General features: G+C 46.7%; 1 protein-coding gene across 2 annotated transcripts in view; it reads right to left on the bottom strand.

Annotated features, from left to right (window-relative positions):
- Positions 1-20,620, bottom strand: part of AMBRA1 (autophagy and beclin 1 regulator 1) — a 115,786-nt gene that overhangs the window by 26,111 nt on the left and 69,055 nt on the right. For both annotated transcript variants that reach the window (XM_066583394.1, XM_066583395.1), the window contains exons 10-14: positions 18,286-18,366; positions 17,951-18,051; positions 5,844-5,954; positions 5,558-5,746; positions 5,322-5,476 (exon numbers count right to left, since the gene is read on the bottom strand). In XM_066583394.1, the coding sequence (XP_066439491.1) occupies positions 5,322-5,476; positions 5,558-5,746; positions 5,844-5,954; positions 17,951-18,051; positions 18,286-18,366 (637 nt within the window). The remainder of the gene's footprint in view (positions 1-5,321; positions 5,477-5,557; positions 5,747-5,843; positions 5,955-17,950; positions 18,052-18,285; positions 18,367-20,620) is intronic.

The following is a 20,620-nucleotide window of genomic DNA, read 5'->3' as shown; positions in this document are numbered from 1 at the left end:
CCAAGCAGGGAGATGACAGCGAGGAGAAGTCTGAAGCAGCTTACTGCACCGTGGGGAAGATCATCGTGCCGGGGACACAGACTGGGAGTTGAGTTTTGCATTTTTCTTTACCTAGTATAGATTGGCTTATACTCAAGTCAATAAGTTTTACCAGTTTTTTGTCTCTGCTTATACTCGGATCAGCTAATACTCGAGTATATACGGTAATTTGGCATTGTAGTAATTGAACTGACCCACAGAATCAAGTCATTGTGTCTATTTTTCTGCAGTGTGTATGCTGTAGAAACAAGACCCGCCCCAATTTTTTCCCATTTCACTCAACTTAGAATTTAAAACTTTTTTAGTACATTATATAGGGTCATTGAAAAATACAACTCGTCCCACAAGAAACAACAAGCCCTCAGACAGCGGCATTGATGGATAAAAAAGGGATTCTTTTAAAAGTGGGGAGAAAAAACAAAACAAAAATGGGGATTTAAAATTTTTTTAAAAAGGCTGCATCCCTAAGGGGTTAACCACGTACCTTCCAGCTTGAAAGATTGCAATTTCATGAGAATTAAGTGACTGTTATCTCTCACAATACAACACACAGGAATAACAACCTGCGAGGTTCGGATGAAGGCTGGCAGAGAAGCGGGCAGAACGCGGAGCTGAATGATTTAATGAGGATTTTGGAATTGGGATAATTCAGGACTAAACGCCAACATGCAAATAAATCCCGGATTAAGGCTGTCAAATAAGGGGGGAAAAGCCATCAATGCGCAAAACCACAAGGAAATCTCTAAAAAAGTCATACTGAACCGAATGGTGCTCGGATCAACAAAAACCGGGGAGGCAAAGTGTATCGGTGCTATATATATATATATATATATATATATATATAGCCAATAGAGGCAATAAGAAGGAGCAAAACAATTAAAATGGGTACATTGTATCTGCGTGTTGCTGCTGGTCTAGACACAAATCAGATAATTAGGAGCCATTTACTGTGACTCTCCCTGCAAGTCTCAAGATGACGTCTTGTCATTCAATGACCAACGCCAAAGTTTATCATCAACACGCCGGTTTCTATATAGCTCAGCATGGCAACTAATCAAATACTGAAAGATCAAAGCAAAAGATCCACAGAGTCAAGTTTGGCCCAATTATCAATTTCATTTAAAGGGGAAGTGCATTTAAATGACCTCATACCGTACGAGGTGAAGCGAATACCCCGATATGGTAAATGCTCCGCGACCATCTACCTTACACCACCCTGCACTCTTGGAATCAGGGTCGCTCTTTGTGATGCTGTCTTATCGCATTGCGGGTGATAAAGTTCTGTCGCTGCCCAGCCCTTTAAACATGATATACCAGCGATCCTTCTACAGACCAGAAAACTAATCATAGAGGAACGGTCCGCACCCCTGACACCTCTATTTCAATAAATACATAAAATCTTCGTACACTAAAAGGCACCTTTACATATAACAATAGTGATCGGAATAATTGCTCAAGCGAGCGTTTTTTGGCGACTCTCAACCCGTCTACACGCGGCCGCCATAACGGCATTGAGCGAAAAGTCGCTTAGTTGTCGCTAGTCATTCCATTTCAGCTCATTGGTATAAAACAACTGCTGAGCGGCTTCTCACTAGGTGCAAACAGAAGCAGCTCAATCTACGAGCGACTGCCCGTTTACCATTAACGGAGGCAGGCGGGCCGGAGCCATTCCCAGGCGCCCTCCGTCTCCATTCATTTGAACGACTATTGCTTCTGTGTAAATGCTTATATGGTAAAAGGTACCCTAATTCTAAGTCTTTTCTCTAGTCACTCCTCTATTATTCCTCCTGGTAATGTATGAATACATTGACACCTGGGTGTTACCATCCTCCCTGTTAATGAGGGGTGCTCCCGACGCAGTCAGGACTGATTGGACAGAGGCTAAGTGTGGGACATGCCCCTTTGACAAGCGTAATGGTAAACACCCAGATGTCTATGTATACATTTCCAGGAGGATTAATAGAGCAGCATCACAACACAGAGTTCCAAGAAAAGATGCTGCAGAATTTTTATGGAAATACAAGTTTTCACTAATACAGCACTTAAAAAGTTTGTGCTATCAAGAACAACCCCTTTCAGGGGCAGCTGATCCCACTGATTACTGTATGCGGTCGCTGACTACGATTGCTAGAGGACTTCTGGATCCATTGTTGATCTTCATGGCTGACGAATCATGGTTTCTTTTATCAGGTCACGCGATTTCACAGAATACGATGTACTGCTCTACTGAAAACCCCCACCGACTCGCAAAACACCACCACACAACCAGAAAATTGGTGTGCAACGTCAGGAGCACGAACATCGGGCCCGCTTTACTTCAAATCATCTGTGAACACCGTTCATCTTGTCATGTGAACAGTTTCACGATCAACCAAACACCCGAAGAAAGAATGTACAGCTTTTCCAAAAAGATGGAACAACATGCTGCACCTCCTGCGACTCACTGGTACGGAGGTACGAACAGTTTACGGAAAAGCGAGCTGTGAGAGACGGGTTATGGCCACCAAGCTCCCTGGACTTGTCCACAAGCAATTTTTTAACTGTGGGGAAATTTAAAGCAGAAAGTGTACCCAAATAATCTGCATACCTTGGATGAACTCAAGGAAGACATCATGTTGAAGAGCTGCAGCCAGTATCAGCCAACATGTTGGGACGTGCCCAGAAGTGCATAGAAGTGAATGGGGACTGCCAGCAACGTGTGTTTAAATCAATAAAAAAACTTTGGAAAACACAACCGCTTGCTCGTTCTTCCTGTTGCGGCACCGTAGGAACGGGCTACTTTTCTGGGGTCCACCCTGAAGTATTACATGACGGCCATTCAGAGGCTACAAGGATAGCTCAAAGTCCCCCTTTGTGCTATGAAACCTCACTCTGACATCTCCAATAAGACATATGAACAAGGACAACCTATCTACCACATTTCTAGAGTAGATGAAGAATATTCCTGGGTGGCTTGAATGCCATCTTGCTTTGCAGAATGGCGCTTAGTTTGTGTGGTTGTAGAACAAAGATTACAGACGTCTCCAGGAGGGGGGGGGGGTTACAAGTTGACAAAATACTTGGTAGCATCGCTGCTCCCTTCTGCAGCATGGAGGGGGTGTCAGGACTTCCGCACCCTACTTCTGCCAGCTAACAGTTGGGCAGCTGCAAGGACGGGTGGGACGGGACGAGTCAACACAAGGAAACGGATTCACTCTCGATATAGCAAAGCGCGGGAGGCTGGAGCCGTCACATACTTGGCACATGCTCAGATTCCTACACAAACACAAATCGGCCCCCGCATGCTAAGCTTCTACGCTGCCCACCCTGCGTGCCAATTTATTTCTGGCGCTGCCATCACAGTGGAGGTCTACGAGCAGAGGCTGTGTATAAAATAATGGGCTGTTGGGGATATATAATAAATAAGCAAAGAGCTGAGGCGCGAAGAGAAAACGTTCAAACTTAGACGGTAAGGAAGGGGAAAGCGATAAACAACAAGTGCAGCGGGGAGCAATTATTTTGATGTCTGGATGCCGTCCGGCACACATGGATAACTCACAAATGGGCCAGCTACTGGGTTTCCCTGAGAGGATCGAGTCGTTAGCTAGTACATTTTTCTTTTTTTTCGGGTCAAAGTCAATCAAAATGAGCGCTGAAGCACAGGAGAAAAAATCAGGGCGATTAGACGACTAGTCCTTGGTTAGTCTATGCCTGTCCGCAAGCAACAAGCGTGCAGTTTAACACTATGGTGTCCACAGGAGACTGGAAGCCATCAGCGGTAGACCAAAGCGATGTAAGGTAATGCCCCCTTGGGATGTTGTTAAAGGGGTGGACCAAGATTATAAATGATCCCCGTATATATAGGGGATAACTTGCTTATCAGTGGGAGTCTCATCACTGACACCCCCGTTGATCTCATGAACAGAAGTCCCATGTCCTCGATCCTCCTGACTGCGGCCTTACTGCACCCCCCGCACTAAGGAGGAGACTGAATGGAGCGCTGGTCGCACAGATATTCATTCACTTTCAATGGGACTGTGGGGATACCAAAGCCCTTGCTGCTCGGCTATTTCCATAAGCCCCATTGATATGAATGTAGCACTGAATGAGCTTGCTCAGCCAGTGGTCCAACCCCACAGTGACAGGCCAAGGTGTTTGCAGGACTCCCATTTTCCAGATCGATGGGGGTCTTAGTGGTGAACCGTCATCGACTGAATAAGGAATAACTTGTAATCTTGTGCCACCTCTTAAAGTTGGTCCCTATCTACAGGATGAAAGTGACCCCCACTGAACCAGAGAATGGAAGCCCTCACATGAATGGAGTAGTAGTCAAACATGAGCACCGCTGCGCCATTCATTTCAATGGGAATGCTGGAGATAGCCGAGGTTAAACGCTTGGCTATTCTCCAGCAGTCCTATAGAGTTAAATGGAGAGCCGGTATGCATGCTCAACAGCTGCTCCATTCAGGGATCTTTGGAAGCTCCGTTCTTGAGATCAGTGGGGATCCTAGCAGACAGATCCCCACTGATCAGAAAGTTATCATTGGTGGTTAGGGCCGGAAGTGTAATAGACGGCTTCACACCCATTGAAATCAACGGGACCTATGCCTCCTATTACACTTCTAGCTCCTCGTTGCAGGCAGAGCCGGAAGTGCAAAAGGAGGCATCGGTCCATTGATTTCAATAGGAGAGAAGCAGTCTATTACAGTTCTGGCCCTGACCACCAATGACTAGGCCTGGCCCCACTGCACTGACAGCAGGCTGGACTATCAGCTGATTAGTAGGAATTCTAATTGGCAGGCCCTGTCAATCAATTACTGATGACCCGAGGATGGATCATCAGTAGTAAAAGTCTTGTAATACCCCTCTAAAGACACATGTTCATTTCTCGTGACACGTCCGATCTAGTAAATACTTGCATTCCCCATGAAATACTGGAGTAACTTTGTGTTCTGCCTTCCCTCGGTTATTCATCCTGGAAATGCATTACTAATAGACAACTGGGTGTTACCATTTCTCTTGCGAACGGCGTGTCCTTACAACTTGACACTGAAAACACCGATTGAGCAACATGAGAGGGAGCAGCGGCACGCACCGCTAATGAGGAATGGTAACTGCCAGTGGTTAATAGTCATAAACTTCCAAGAGGCACGACAGAGGAACACCACAGTATGGGGAATACAAGTATTCAGTAATGCAGACATCTGATGAAGGACAGGCCCTCTATAATGTGATCTTGAAACAAATGGAGAAATAAAATGGCAGAGACCCCATCCCAATAATGTGCATTAACATGAACTCACCCTCATAGAAGTCTCTCCTCCATGGGGTTTCTGGAGTCGGAAGACTTGAGCCACCATGTGCTCCGTGGAAGGGTGCAGTAGGATCCTGCGTGAGGCCAGGCCCACCATGACGTATCGGCCCATAGGGGACAAACTCACAGAGATGGCATTGGGACCTGCGTAAAGAAGAAAGGCCACTGTGAGAACTTCGAAGTCCAGGAACACATAAGATATAGTCAAAGAAGTCGTCAACCTACCAAAACGCTTGGTGAACAGGATCTCGCCTAGGTTGTGTGGGGCCAAGGAATAGACAGCCAAGATCCCCTCGTCTGGGAACCCTCGCTGACTGCTTGGTATAAAGGCGGCAAGGAGCTGCCCATCAGCGGAGATATCACAACTGGCATCATTGTAGATCTTGCAGTTCTGAACCAGCACGTTAGCAGTAGCTGCAGAAACACAAAATGTGAAACCATGAAAGACTGCACTGCTATGGGTAATGTACCAAGGAAGGAGGTGGCACAATGCCCGCTGCAGGCCACATACCATTACTGATCTCTGGTAAGTCGTATTTGGTAAAGTCCCACCACTGCAATCTGTAGGTCGTGTTTGCGATATTACTGGCCACAGCAGACTGCCCATCTCCGATCACAGCGCCTGCGGAAAGAAAAAATACAGAACTTCATGCAGAACTAATTGCAACGCTTGCAAGTTCAGGACCAAGGAGAGGAAGGCAATATATTCTCGGACCTTCCTGTGGTCTCCATATTGTTATACCAAACCTAAGAATACTTGTTAAGTGGTTGTCTAGGGTTCGAAAAACATGGCTGCTTTCTTCGAAACACAGCGCCACCCTCGTCCGTGGGTTGTGTTTGGTATTGCAGCTTAGCTCCCATTCCCTTTAAATGGTGCCGAATTGCCATACCACACACAACCCCTACGGACAAAAGTGGCGCTGTGTTTGGAGGAAAGCAGCCATGTTTTTCTATGGAGTGATAGCATGCCCAATGGTCATGGTGTTGCAAGAGATATGAAAGGGTTACCCAAGTCACGCTTAGTAGCAAAAGCCAAGTCATAAGCTAGAAGACAAGACGGAAAAAAAAAAAAACGTTCTCCGCTTACTCAGGAGTTTCATGCCCTGAAAAATTTGAAAGGGAACAGACGGGGAGACGGAGGGGTCAGTGGAACATGTCCCATACAGCCTTTCAAAAGGGGACCCTGAGGCCTAAACACTCCAGGAGTTGGTTAATGGAGAGGAAGGGGGCAATTTCAGCAGACATGACTTCCTAATGCAGGTCCCATTAGGCTGCCTTCACACTCCACAAATGCAGAACTGTCCCCACGAGGCTGATGGCTCATTAGGGAAACTCATTTGCAGCGTTTCGAGCTAGACAAAAGCTGGACGCTCAATATGGAGATGGTTAATGGAGACCGACGAGCATTCTGCTACCCTTTCATTTAGGAGAGTCAACTAATTAATGTTGTAGTTTCATCTACAGGACTCTACTGAAGCAATAAGGTTGCCGTCGGGTCATAGAATCGGCTACGGCTGGACTGTCGATGCTTTCACCAAGTTCAAAAGGAGAAAACGCCGGGGGCGATGGTATTTATAGGGAGGCCGAGGAAGACGCTTGGCTAATGGCGCTCCGGTAACAACTAAAAAGGAATAAGAACTGAAAACTGCGGCTCCAAAATGTATTGCGCCAGTTTGGCGTTCTCCAACCGCTGGAAAATTACAACTCCCAACCTGACCAGATACCCTACAGCTCTTAGGGCATGATGGGAGTTGTAGTTTTTCAACAGCTGAAGGGCAACAGGATGGAGAACACTTTTCAAGTCAAATGGGTTGAGTCACTGTAGATACTGAGGGGCTATAATATCGGAGAGTCATCCATGTCCTAATCATGGGGGTTCGGATCGCTATTATCACCCACAAGCACTTAGAAGGCTACTTCAGCTCCGCTTGACTTTTTGGGAGGCTGTATGAGGGCTTGTTTTTTGCAGGCCGAGTTGTATTTTTCAATGGTACTATTTAATGTACCAAATAATGTACTTTTTTAAAGGTTTTTTTTTTTTTTTTTTTTAAAGTTCTAAGTGGAGTAATGTGAAGAAAAAAAAAACGACATTCTGCCATCTTTCAGTGCGTCTTGTTTCTACGACCCACAAACAGCAACAAAAATAACATAACTTTATTTTATGGGTCAGTACGATTACTACGATACCAAATTAATGTAGTTTTTTTTTTTTTTTTGCTGTACTGCTTTTATTTTTTTTTAAGAGACATTTATTTATTTTTTTAATTATTTTCTGCCACCATCTTCTATGCACAATAACGCTTTTCATTTTTTGTCCACATAGTTGTACAAGGGCTCTATTCTTGCGGGGCGTCCTGTAGTTTGTGATAGTACCATTCTAGAATCCATACCACTTTTTGATCACTTTTTATTGCCCTTTTTGTTGGAGGCAAAATGACCAAAAAAAGTGCATTTCTGGGGTTTTTTTTTTTTCTTTTTCAGATGACATTTGCCGTGTGGAGTAAATAATGCATTACTTTGATAGATCGGACTTTTACGGACGCAGCGATACTAAACATGTACTTTTGTTTTATGATTTTTATTCTTTTATTGAGTCTAACCTGTAAAAACACAGTTCATTAATTACACCTTACTGCTGGATGATCTGCAGTGTTTCCGCCACGTGAAAACATACCCTATATGTTACATAAACCTACCCTTATAGTGTCAGGCAGCACACTGTGTGTAACAGGGATTGTGAAATAGTTGCTCAATCACTTTTGCTATTCTTTCTATTAAGCCAGGTTAATGGCGAGCCGACTGGATTAATTGTTTGGATGACATTATTCCCCATAAGTGGAAATCCTTACATGGCAGAAAAAAAACATATCAAATTTGAATTCAGCGCACTAAAGTTACTATGAGCCATCTATCTGCTTATTGGTTACAAAACTTGTGCTGCAGTGTGTAATTGTTAGGATTCACAGAATTCAACGATTTTTTTTTCAATGACAATTGCTTCATATAAAAGGTCACATTCACAGGGCGGAACAATGGCTCAAATTGTCCCTCGCTGTTCACTGATGACATATCCAAATCAATACACCATAAAAGTTCTTAAGTGTAACAATGGCATTAATTAGAAATGCCACATGCCCCTAGCCCTGGGCAGGGGGATATATTGGTCAGATACTCATGGCATACCCATTACAGGCCGCTAATGTCCGTAGTAACCCCTTCAAAAGAAAGTGTATCCGCCAAATCAGAAAAGCCTCTGTGATGACGCTCTGTCTTTTAATTAGTTACTGCACTTTTTGTAAACTTTTGACATGTCATCAGTTTTGATCAGTGGGAGTCCCGCAGCCAAAACCTCTGCAGATTGCTGAAAAATAGGGGCTGCAACTCTAACCCAAGCGCTATGCCCCCCATCGTCATTATTATTGCCTATTGGCTCTCTCGGCCAACGAAGATGGACACAGACTCTCGTAGACATCTATGCATCCACCCTCAGTGCCGAGTAGTCAACAGGCAACGATGACAGCAGAAGGGGCACAGCCCCTTTGTTTCAGTGATCAGTGGGGTCTCGGCACCTGAACCCCCATTATCAAAACCTTTGACACGTCGCTCTGACACGTCAACATTTTTTTTAAAGTGCAGTTACGCTTAAGTTTCTACAAGTTATTGCCCAGCTAAGGTCCTCTTCTAGCAGATCACGACATCTGATCACCACCAATAATCAAGACTACAGGCCTAATCATAAGGTCATATTTTTAGTCATGTCCTCTTTGTGTTCCACGGAGAGCAAACTGGCCTATACTAGGCAATAAGGCTCATTGACAAAGCCGACTGCTCACATGGACTGATGGTCTGTGTGAAGAAAAAAATATGGCTGCATGACTGATTCTTAAGCCAAGAGTAGGCCACTAAGTGAATGGGGCTGCGCATCCATCCATCTCCGCCTCGGAGTTATGAGCGTTCACAAGTTTTCCAAGCTGTATTCCTATCTGCTCCAAACCGTCCGATCGGCGACTTGCAGCTCATTCAGGTTGTCTCCCTGGGTCTTCTTCAGTTTCTCCCTTTGTCTTATGAGTAGAGCTGTAGATGTCAATCATCAGACAGGGGACTGAGGAGGACCAAGCGGGCGTCAGTAATGCTCAGAATTTACTGCTAATTGTTGGGCTGCATCTTGACTTGTAATTGTTTCAAGTGGTAAGTAGAGGTGCAGCCCGGCAATTAGCCGTGATCGGCACGCAGTTACCACAGATCGGCCGCGGCGTGTACGGACACCCTTATTCACACTGGTGCTTTATGCCTCATTATCTTGCTAATGAAGCCAAGACCTCTGACCCTTCTTCCTCATTTAACCGCCTCCAGACAGAAGTACAAATGGTCAGCAATGGTCCCCAGACGTCGCTCCATTATAATAGCATGGTCTTCTTGATCATTTTCTCACAATTAGGGACTGGAGGTAAGGCGCACCTAGTATAACATGACCAGCTGTATCGAAAAACGGTAGGCTCTAGCTAGCAAAAAAGAGCAGTGAAAAGTGATAGGTGAAGGGTACGAGCAGAAACCAAATAAAACATGGGCCGTGTTAAGAGAGAAGAGGTACCTTGTGGTTGCTTGACATGACCACAACAATACCCCAAACATCTACCAACACTGGCGCAGCGAATTTACTAAAACTGTCTAATAGTTACAGTGTAAACTTAGACTAGATAGTCTTAAAGGGCACCAGATCCATCACAGCAGCTGAGGCTGCAGAACCGCTTGACATTTTGTCTAACTTTCCCTGATCTTTCTTGGTTTGCTTAATTTAGACCAGTTTTTGCACCAAAATGTGAGCTCATGAATCTGAATGCAAGCCACACCCATTCATTATGCCACACCCTCTTGTGGGTGAGGTACAATAAGTGTCAAAAACACACAATAAATGAGGCGCAGGGCATACTGTGGACAGGTTGTGCTGCAATTTGTCTGCAGTTGTTCTTCTCCTCTGGGCTCCAGGTTCCATTTTCAGCTGTCCAACATGGCTGCAGCCAATGTCCTAAAGCAAACTGTGCACTGCTCTCTGATTGGCCAATGCGGATCATATGAGAAACTCTGGCCAATCAGAAAGCAGGTATTGTGCATGGGTAGTCTAACACTATGTGTGCACTGTGGGTGGTTTACGTAGTATGAAGATTGTATAGGCCATGGTGGACAGCTGAATATAGGAACCATTAAATTGGAGAGAAGGCAGAAAAGAACAACTGCAGGCAATATACCCCCTCCGGTCCCGGGTCAGAATTTTGTCTTGACACCAGAAGGTTGCTTTAAAAGGAACATGGATCTATTGGAGGCAAGAGGAGAGAAAGGCAGTAAGTACAGCAGGAGTTGGCACAAGGGAGCAGCTAGTGACTGCATCATACCATATCCCAGTCCATGGACATGAAGTAGGTAAAACACCGACCTCTGGCAGGCCGCGGACATGAAATAGGTAAAACACAGACCTCCAGGACATTTACCCCCTAGATAAGTACATGGGTTTCACATTATAACAGGCTCGTTCTATGCTCAGCCATTTCTACCATACATATGTATATTTAGATAAATTCCATTTAGGGCATTTTCAGATGAGGGCGTCCGATTTTGGCCTGTGAAAAACGAGCCAATTTTAAACGGTGTGCGTGATCGTCTTGCATCTGTATGGGTTGCGTGTCTTTTTTTTTTAAAAATTGTTAAATTAGAACAATTACAAAGCATGTAAAAAATAATACAGGTCAAAACAGGACCTGGAAAAAGAAGAGTATGTGGATTCATGTGACTTGTAATCTAAGTCCAATGGGAAACTTCAAGAACTGGAGTCTAAATGGAGATAACAGAAGCCTGGTCAATGTGTAATAAGATGATGGGGTGGGGGGTGGAGGGGGAGAACCCCCTATGGGGTAGTTCAGACCCACACAATAATTAAATAGATCTTACACCATTGAGAAGAAGTATAAGTGCAAAAGATAAGAGAGAAAGGCCGCCTGCAAATGAGCGGGTCGGATCCGGCGGCGAGAATTCACAGAAACATCACTCACCCGCGCCCGGTGGCCCCGGCTATTTCATGTGCCGGCTGCCGGGCAGCCGGCGCATGCGCAGACCGGAGCCGGCGGCCGGGTGAGTGATGTTTCTGTGCAAGGCTCTGCGAGCCCCGCACAAAAATAGGACATGCCGCGGTTTGTTTGCCGGGCGAGATTTCGCGCGGCCAAACCGCGACCGTCTGCATAGGAGTGCGTATTGTAATGCACTCCTATGCAGGCTTTCAGTGGCGGAAATCCCGCGGGAAATCCCGCCGCGGGATTTCCGCCCATGTGCAAGCGGCCAAAGGGAGAAAAATTTGAAAGAAAAAAAAACAAACAAAAAAAACCTTAGAAAATAGGTAGAAGAGAACGCCCACCTCCCACCCCCTCAAAAAAAAAACAGAAGTTGACCCAAACCAGATTCCTTATAATGCAAGGTCATCTCTCAAACCAACAATGCCGCTAAAGTTCTGTGAGTTTTCAAAAATGGACCAAGCAGTCCAGGCTGGAATCGGGCATCAGACCTACCATGTAAGGCTGGTTTCACACCTGCGCCCAAGCTTCCACTTTCCTGCTTCGTCTCAGAATGGTGCGGAACAGACCCCATTGATTATAATGGCGTCCGATCTGTTTCCCCTCAGCTTCCCGGCTTTTGAACAGAAGAAAAAGTGGCGCATGCAGGGCTTTTAAATTCAATATCTTTAAGCTGGATCTGCAACGGAACCTTCGCCTGGAGGTTCCAAAGTAAATGTGAAACCGGCCTAATAGGGTGGAGAGTTCTTCCCTGTGCTGAATATACTCCACTTTGCAAAGCCAAATGGATCAAAAAGTTATATTTTTTCCTTTTAACTTCGCGTTTCAACCGTTTTTTTTCTCATGCGCAAAAAAAAAGAAAAAAAAATGGAAGGAAGCCCAATTATGTTTCTAGCAAGCATTGCTTCGTAATAATTTGTAAAAAACTAGCATGCATGGATGTCACCTGTGTGCGCTCCCATTATTTTTGGCGCATACACTGACTTCAACGAATGACTGACATGTGAGAAATTTGAATAGCATATGCTGCAATTTTTTTTTTCTTGACATAGACCACCGGTCCGAGGAAAACGGAAAAAAAAAAAAATCAGCACAGCCCCATTGACTGTAATGGATCCGCATGCTCTCTACATGCAGTCAGTTGCAAACTCTGACAGCACACGGGACATGAAAATCACCCGTGCGAATGAATCCTTAAAAAACCCCTGGCCCACTTCCCTAACGCTTCAAAACCCCCCGCTCTAAACCGAGCAGTCTAGTCCCATCCAGAACTGCACAGGTTAACACGTCCACATCTGCTGCCCCAGCGCTGACAACCGCTGCACATATGACATTTCAGAGAGTCTCCGAGGCTGACGGCTCGTCTGCAGGGAGGTTCATATCCAAATTATCTTCCGAAAACAATTCTGCGGCTGATTTAATGCTCAATCGACTATTAAATGGCAGGGAAGATCATGCAAATGGCCCCCCTGCAGCACGGAAACACAAAAAGAGACAGATTCAGTTGTATAGGCAAAGAACGAGGAGGATACGATCGCCAATATGTCCAATAGTCGCATGCCAAAAAAAAAGTCGATAAATGGTACGCGACTAAAGAATGTATATTGTGGTCTCTGAAGGAAGACAGAAACGTTGCAACAGGTGACACACGGCCAGGTTGCAGAAGAAGGGGCTACCGTTTTCTTGCAGTCCTAATTCGTCTAAGTGGTTAATCCAAGTGGTCCTTCCGGGGATGATACCGCTTTAACAATACTAAGCCCCCCAGGAATAGAACTCTGTAACTATGGCAACAGGAACGAATAGGGGGGGGCAGTAACCTGGGCATTAAGTATTGCATACTCAGGACTTAGGACAGCAAAAAGGAAGTGTCCTGCTTACATTAAGCTTTCAAGGGTTGCATCCAGCTGCATGGGCTCCTGTGTTGCCACGGCAACCAAATCGCTGGTTTGCTCTCCCTCGTTAGAGCGAGAGGTAATTGGGTTAATTATCCCCTCACGGAAAGGTTTCCTGATGCACCCATTCAAGGGGGTCATTGGAATAACTAAGGCGGCATCTGCTGTAAATATCCTTCCGAGTTCCGAATTCCCTTAGAGAAAACACCTTACGAAAAATCGCAAGACAGCGTGAAGCCGGGGAAATTCAGTGAAGGGAAAATGTGCAAGCAAGAAGAGATTCTTGAGAAAACACGGAAAAACCTTGCTAGCTCCAAAACGCTCGGCGCGTTGCCGGTTGCTATGGGCAACTGCTGAAGTTTTGCATTAACTTGCGTGCATTTTCCTTGTGCTATCAGACATACAAAGAGGAGTTTGTCGTTAGAACGCGACACCGAATTTCTACAAAAAGGTCTTCCAATAAAACTATTATATGGTATTTGCAAAACCAGCATCGGGGAGAAGTGGGAAAATGGAATCCGGATTGTATCTGTCCCATCTTGGTGCCAAAGGGAGGGATGTCTAAAAGGTCTCCACTTGGTCCGTCAAGTTGTGCAATGATAGCTGTCGGATGGAGAATCGCTGAGCGGTATTCTGAGCTTAGACACTAATGGTATTGACCACAGGGTATGGGACCCCCAACTATCCCCAACCCAGATCTTGTATGGTGAGGCTGCTGCATCTGGGTGCAGCATGAATTAAGAGCGGGCTGTGCGTATGTGTGCGCGACGCTCTCCATTCACTTCTATGGAGGATAGCCGAGCTAAGCAGTTTTCGTGACTCCCATAGAAGTGAATTAAGAATGACGCGGCTACCTCTCCATTCAAGCTCCACATGAAGGTGGTGGCGATTGGACACCTCGGCAGGTAGGGTCGGCTCTAAGCTCCCATTTCTGAGATAGATACAAGTCCCATCCTATCAGACTCTTGCAGCATTTTCTGTGAATATGCTATAAAGGCCCAAGGCGGGAATAACCAATAACCTTTTTTAATGGACCCCGTCCTTCCCCCCCAAAACCATCCCATTCACACAAATATCTGTAGTGGGGTCTGTTGGCTCATCATCCAGCTCCATCCATTACCATGCACTAAACCATAACTACCCCCCATATGTTGCCTTAGGCAGCCACCGACTCTGCCTCCTGGCTTCAAGCTCCGCTGCCATATTAGTCCAGTCGTTTTGCTCTTAGGCATAACCAATGGTTTGCTTTGTACCAAGGTATGGTTCAGTGCCTGAAGATCACAATGGGTGTTCCCGGGAGTCGCCTGATCTGACTGCTAATGAGAAAAGTATCAACAAGCAGAGCAACCGACAGATCACAGGATTGGAGAGGATCACTGTTCCCTACAGAGGTGAGACAAGTGGAAGGAAGGTGAAACCTAATACAAACTTCTAAATCGGAACGAAAGAAGTGGAGAAGAAAAAGGAATGTGTGACATCGGCATTAAAGGGGTTGTCCCGCGCCGAAACGGGTTTTTTTTTTTTTCAACCCCCCCCCCGTTCGGCGCGAGACAACCCCGATGCAGGGAGGTAAAGAAAGCTCACCGGAGCGCTTACCTTAATCCCCGCGCTCCGGTGACTTCTCTACTCACCGCTGAAGATGGCCTCTTCCTCCGTGGACCGCAGCTCTTCTGTGCGGTCCACTGCCGATTCCAGCCTCCTGATTGGCTGGAATCGGCACGTGACGGGGCGGAGCTACACGGAGCTACACGGAGCCCCATAGAAGACTGCAGAAGACCCGGACTGCGCAAGCGCGGCTAATTTGGCCATCGGAGGCCAAAAATTAGTCGGCTCCATGGAGACGAGGACGCCAGCAACGGAGCAGGTAAGTAAAAAACTTTTTATAACTTCTGTATGGCTCATAATTAATGCACAATGTACATTACAAAGTGCATTATTATGGCCATACAGAAGTGTATAGACCCACTTGCTGCCTCGGGACATCTCCTTTAAAGAGGATATGACATAAATGTGTTAGGTGGAGGTCCCAGAAGAGGGAGACTGCGGGGTTGCCCAACACCAGTTTTCTCTTCTGCAGGCACCATCACTAATTCTCAGTTTTCTTTGAGCTGGTGGATGTAGACTTGCTGTTACAATGTCTCTATACACTGCACACAGAGAAGAGGAGATCCTGCTCCCTTCTGTCTCTGAGCTGGTGAGTGTAGACTGCTGCTATATTGACTCTCATACATTGCACATGTAGGAAAGCAGAATCTCTTCTTTCCCCAAGCTGGTGGCTGTAGACTGCTGCTATGATGTCTCCATGCACTGAACACAAACACAAAAATCCTGCTCTCTCATCTCTGAGCTGGTGGGTGTAGACTGTTGCTATGACGACTCCCATACACTGCATATAGGGGAGCGGGATCTCCTCCTCTATCTCTCTGCAGCCTACCTCAGAAGCATGGAAGACATTATACAGCAGTACTGAGCAGTGTAGCTGTGAATCCAGCACTGTGATAAAACACTTGATATGGGTTTCAGCAGTATCTCGGGTGTCTCTCCCGGTATTATTGTATTTTGTCACCACCGGAAGTGTAGGTAGTGACAAGATAGTAGGTGCTTGACAGGGGGGTGACGCCCCCTGTTCCTGATAGGCTGTAATTTGTGTGGCTCACAGCAGGTCCTGGCAGTCACTGCAGTCTTCTGGATGCGAGTATACCATGCTGCAGTGGCTGTGTTCTCCCGTTAGCAGGGCCACTGTCACTGTCTTTGCGGCAGCACTGTCCCCGGCGACAGCCTTCGCCCATTTGCGCTGCTCTGCCTGTGGCCTCCCCTTACCGGGTCCGATGTAACTCTCCCCGCCGTCACTGTCACAGTGACAGCGGTGATAGCAGCTTCCCTGAAGCAGCTCACCAATGACTGGGCGCTGTAACTCTCCACGGCGGCCTCCCTGCAGCAGCGACCAATAACAGCCTGCTGTCTGGGGTTAGGCTTATATTATTTTATCTTTTACATGGCAGCCTTGTCAGGCAATAATATAAAGCTAACAGCTACACTAATCCCTAACCGTCCTGTCAAGGCAAAAATCACTACAAAGTGTGCTGCTAGGACCTTTGAGAAGTCACCAATCAGGAGCTAGGGGTGTGACAGGGGCGTTCCTCCATGCAAGCCTTGTCAAACCCCTAGCTTCCAGGTGGTGACAAGATACAAAAATACCGTCTCTCTCTACCTCTGCAGCTGCAGTTCACTCCTCCTGCCCTCCTCTCTACATTTCCCCACAAACTGCTATGGGCAACAAAAAACCTGATGACTCAGTGAGGCTGATCCTTCTCAAGAAGGATTTTAGTAGTATTTAGAGTGAATGATCAGTGCAAGAGGAGGATAAGTGCCTGATTAATGAAGAAAGACATTTTTCTCTAATAATATATAGTACATAGTTTATGTTCACTTGTACTACTGATTTATGAAAGGACAGTGACCGTTTAAGTGGGTGTCATAAAGGTGGACCCATCTACTCCTAAGCATGAAAACTTCAACATAAGGTCAAATTGATCTCCATCATCACCCACCACCTATTAGAAATGTATAGCATATTCTGTACATATCCCGCAAGTGTCAGAGGGGAATGAGGAAAATTGGCTTCTATTTCATTTGAGGGGGTTTTTTTCCCCCCTTCCTCTGGATCAACACTGGGGGGAGGGGCTAATAGGCTGAACTTGGTGAACATACGTCTTTTTTTCAGCCTTAGATACTAAATACTCTATTAGAGAAACACCCATTTAAAGTGCTAACCCTACAAATGAACGAACAAAATTTCAGTCTTGAAGACTTTCTGCAGCTCCATGAAAAGTTTATCATAAACAGGTCCTTCTGACCCATAAACCTGACTGAATGACGTGGCCTATATGAAGGGGCGGAACTTAGTCAGTCTGGTGTCCATTGCAGACAGAGCATTGGAGGAGGTTTCTGCTGCAGCAATCTGCCACCCAGCAAGAGACCTCCCAGCTCAGGTCTCGTTGGCTCTCACAATCTTATTAAAGGGGTTGTCCTGCGCCGAAACGGGGTTTTTTTTTTTTAAACCCCTCCCCCCCCCCCCCCCCCCCGTTCGGCGCGAGACAACCCCGATGCAGGGGTTAAAAAAACAAACCGGGTAGTACTTACCCGAATCCCGGCGGTCCGGCGTCTTCATACTCACCTGCTGAAGATGGCCGTCGGGATCCTCTCTCTCTGTGGACCACAGGGCTTCTGTGCGGTCCATTGCCGATTCCAGCCTCCTGATTGGCTGGAATCGGCACGTGACGGGGCGGAGCTACACGGAGCCGGCATTCTGCACGAGCGGCCCCATTGAAGACAGCAGAAGACCCGGACTGCGCAAGCGCGTCTAATTTGGCCATTAGATGGCGAAAATTAGACGGCAACCATGGAGACGAGGACGCTAGCAACGGAGCAGGTAAGTATAAAACTTTTGATAACTTCTGTATGGCTCATAATTAATGCACAATGTACATTACAAAGTGCATTAATATGGCCATACAGAAGTGTATAGACCCACTTGCTGCCGCGGGACAACCCCTTTAACACACGCAAGCACTGGAAGGGGAATGGTGGGACGAAATAAGTAGTATTTTGCAGTCCTAAGCATGGAAGGTCCAACAGAAGGTGGTTGAGTACATCCCCATCCTCACCTGCCAAGACTCTGTTGACCGAGGAGTGCGTCGCTAATCCTGGCTGACCCCGCTCATGAAATATTCCAGCATATGGAAGGTATTCAGGCAGTAGAAATCTCCTGCAACGAAAGGAAGCAGAAGAAGGAAGGTGAAGTCATTAAAAAAAAGCAAGGAGAACAAAACAGAGGGAAGGTGACGCTTCTCACGGTGATCAGAGAAGTCATGGAAGACAGAAGTGACAGGGCGACAGATAGACGGGTCTGGTGGAGACAGGTTGAAGGAGGAATTCTTAAAATGAGCAAGAAATAAAGCTAAGGTTGTAGCATTAAGAAAGTCAAGTAATATCACCGTACCTGGGAACAAAGCGGCCCAGTGATGGGGCTGACATCCGGGCATTTCTGGGTGTTCTGTGCCGAGATCGGTCGCCGTTATCCCTGCGGGGAGAAGAAAAGTTTTACATTAATGAAGTAGATAAAGTAAAAACCATTCTCGGGAACTTACATTGAATGTGTCAAGAAGCAAAAGGACTATTGGTTTATGGTCTACGAGATGCCAGGCAGCCATCGTCTACTGCGAGGGAACCTCGGGGGACATTTCTAAAAAAAATTTATGACCGTTTTTGGCGTAAAAAAAGGTTTGCGTTTGTGGGGATTTGAACAAAACCAAAAAAAAAGTGACTTTTTGCTGCCTGCGCCACCTGTAACCCATTGAATTTTTTAAAAAGAGGGCATGGCTTGTTGAGTGGGGCATTAGCGCCCATAACTGACACAAATGTATAATTGAAATTAGAAACTGGCATAAAGTATACCTGAAATGAACGTCGGGTCGGGCCTGCTGTACATTTCTGATTGGTCGCATGCAGGTGCCGAGATGCATCTAATACATAAAGAGCAGTGTGCCTCTTCATGTATTAGGCACATCAAGTGCTGGCGGAAATATTATTAAAAACCGGCGCTTGAAATGCTGGTCTTATTAAATATCCCCCATAGTCCTGTGCTCTACGAAGCTTTGATGCATCTTGTGCAAATTAAAAAAGGCTTGTCTAGAGTTAGAAAAACATGGCCGTTTTCTTCCAAACACAGTGCCACCCTTGTCCATAGGGTTGCGTCTGGTATTGCAGATCAGCTCCCATTCACCTCAGTGGAGCTGAGCTGCAATACCACAAACAACCCTATGGACAAGGGTGGCGCTGTATTTGGAAGAAGGCAGCCATGTTTTTATTAAAGTGTGATTGTTCTCAGTAAGAGAAATCCAGTAATCTTGTCGATATGATACCTTTTAATGGCTAACAAAAAGACATGATGTTACAGAAAGTAAGGGCATACTGCGTATTAAGCAGTGAACAGAACACATCAGCATATACTTTTTTCTGCAATGTCGGGGGGGGGACATGACAAGCCCCATTTACATGGGATGACTGTCTGGTAAGCGATGCCTGACGCTCGTCCCTGCGCTGCTGCACAGGAGCGAGTATCACTGGCTCGCAGCGGGGGCGGCTGGAGATTTCACTCCTTGCTCTCCCCCTCTCCATTCACTTAACATAGCGGCTGTTCAGTGTTAGGTGAATGGAGAGGGGCGGGGGAGTGGGAGAAGTGAAATCTCCAGCCGCCCCGCTGTGAGCCAACGATACTCGCTCCTGTGCACCAGCACGGTGGTGAGTACATACGGGGACGAGTGTTGAGCATAGTTTACCTGACACTCGTCCCGTGTAAATGGGGCTTTACTGTGTGTGCAACTGCGTTACGCAAGAGCATATTGAAATCAATGAGCTTGCGTAAATACGCACTATATACTCAGAAAACGGACTTAGTCGCAGCACATATAAACACAATACCAATGTGATTTGTGTGCAAAACCATTCGGTACATTTGCGCACACAAATACACGCAGGAGAACTTCGGTCACGCAGATACGCCACGTGTTTGCATAACTGAAATGCGCTTGCACCCATGTGAGCCCAGCCTACCACCACACTGTTCGGCCCCCTTAGGGCTCTTTTCCACCACCGTATATCGGCCGGCCGATATACGGCATCATCTGGGGCGTAGAAGCTTGTGAACGGGCACACAAATCTAACATTTGTGCACCCGTTAATACGGCATGGGCCCCGGCGCATGTGCGCCAAGGTCACCATGCTGTCGCCCCTTTCCCCTGCATACCCCCGATGCAGGCTCACCTCTGCTCTCCTCCCCGCTCGTTCTTTAAAATGGGAGGTGGTGGAGCTCAGAACCGGCACGTCCCGCCTCTTTCCATTGATGGCAATGGGCAAGGGGCGGGAGCTTAGCTCTGCTCACGTCCTGCCCTTGTCCGCAGCCAGCAATGGGAGGAGGCGGGCCGGCACTTAGCTGCACCCCCGGCCCGCCTCCTCCCATTGCGAAGAACGAGCAGGGAGGAGAGCAGAGGTGAGCCTGTACGCTGCTCAACTCCCTCCCAACCTCCGGCTGCTGCCATGGGCTCCCATAGGAACCAATGCAGCAGCTGACGTATTCCGGCCCAAAAGATAGTTCCAGTACTATCTTTTGGGCCCGACGGAAAAACGCTTGGCGCTATATTGGCCTGGCCAGGCGCTTTCCCGTCTCAGGAATACGGTCATGTGATCTGATGAATTGGAAGCCGGACGATATACACTCGTGGGAAAGAGCCCTTAGGCTGAATGGAAAGTCTCAGAGGAACAGGTAGTGCGGTGTT

This window comes from Eleutherodactylus coqui, chromosome 11 (genome assembly GCF_035609145.1).
Source record: "Eleutherodactylus coqui strain aEleCoq1 chromosome 11, aEleCoq1.hap1, whole genome shotgun sequence".
Classification (NCBI taxonomy): Eukaryota; Metazoa; Chordata; class Amphibia; order Anura; family Eleutherodactylidae; genus Eleutherodactylus; species Eleutherodactylus coqui.
This window is presented reverse-complemented; position numbering and strand designations above follow the sequence as displayed.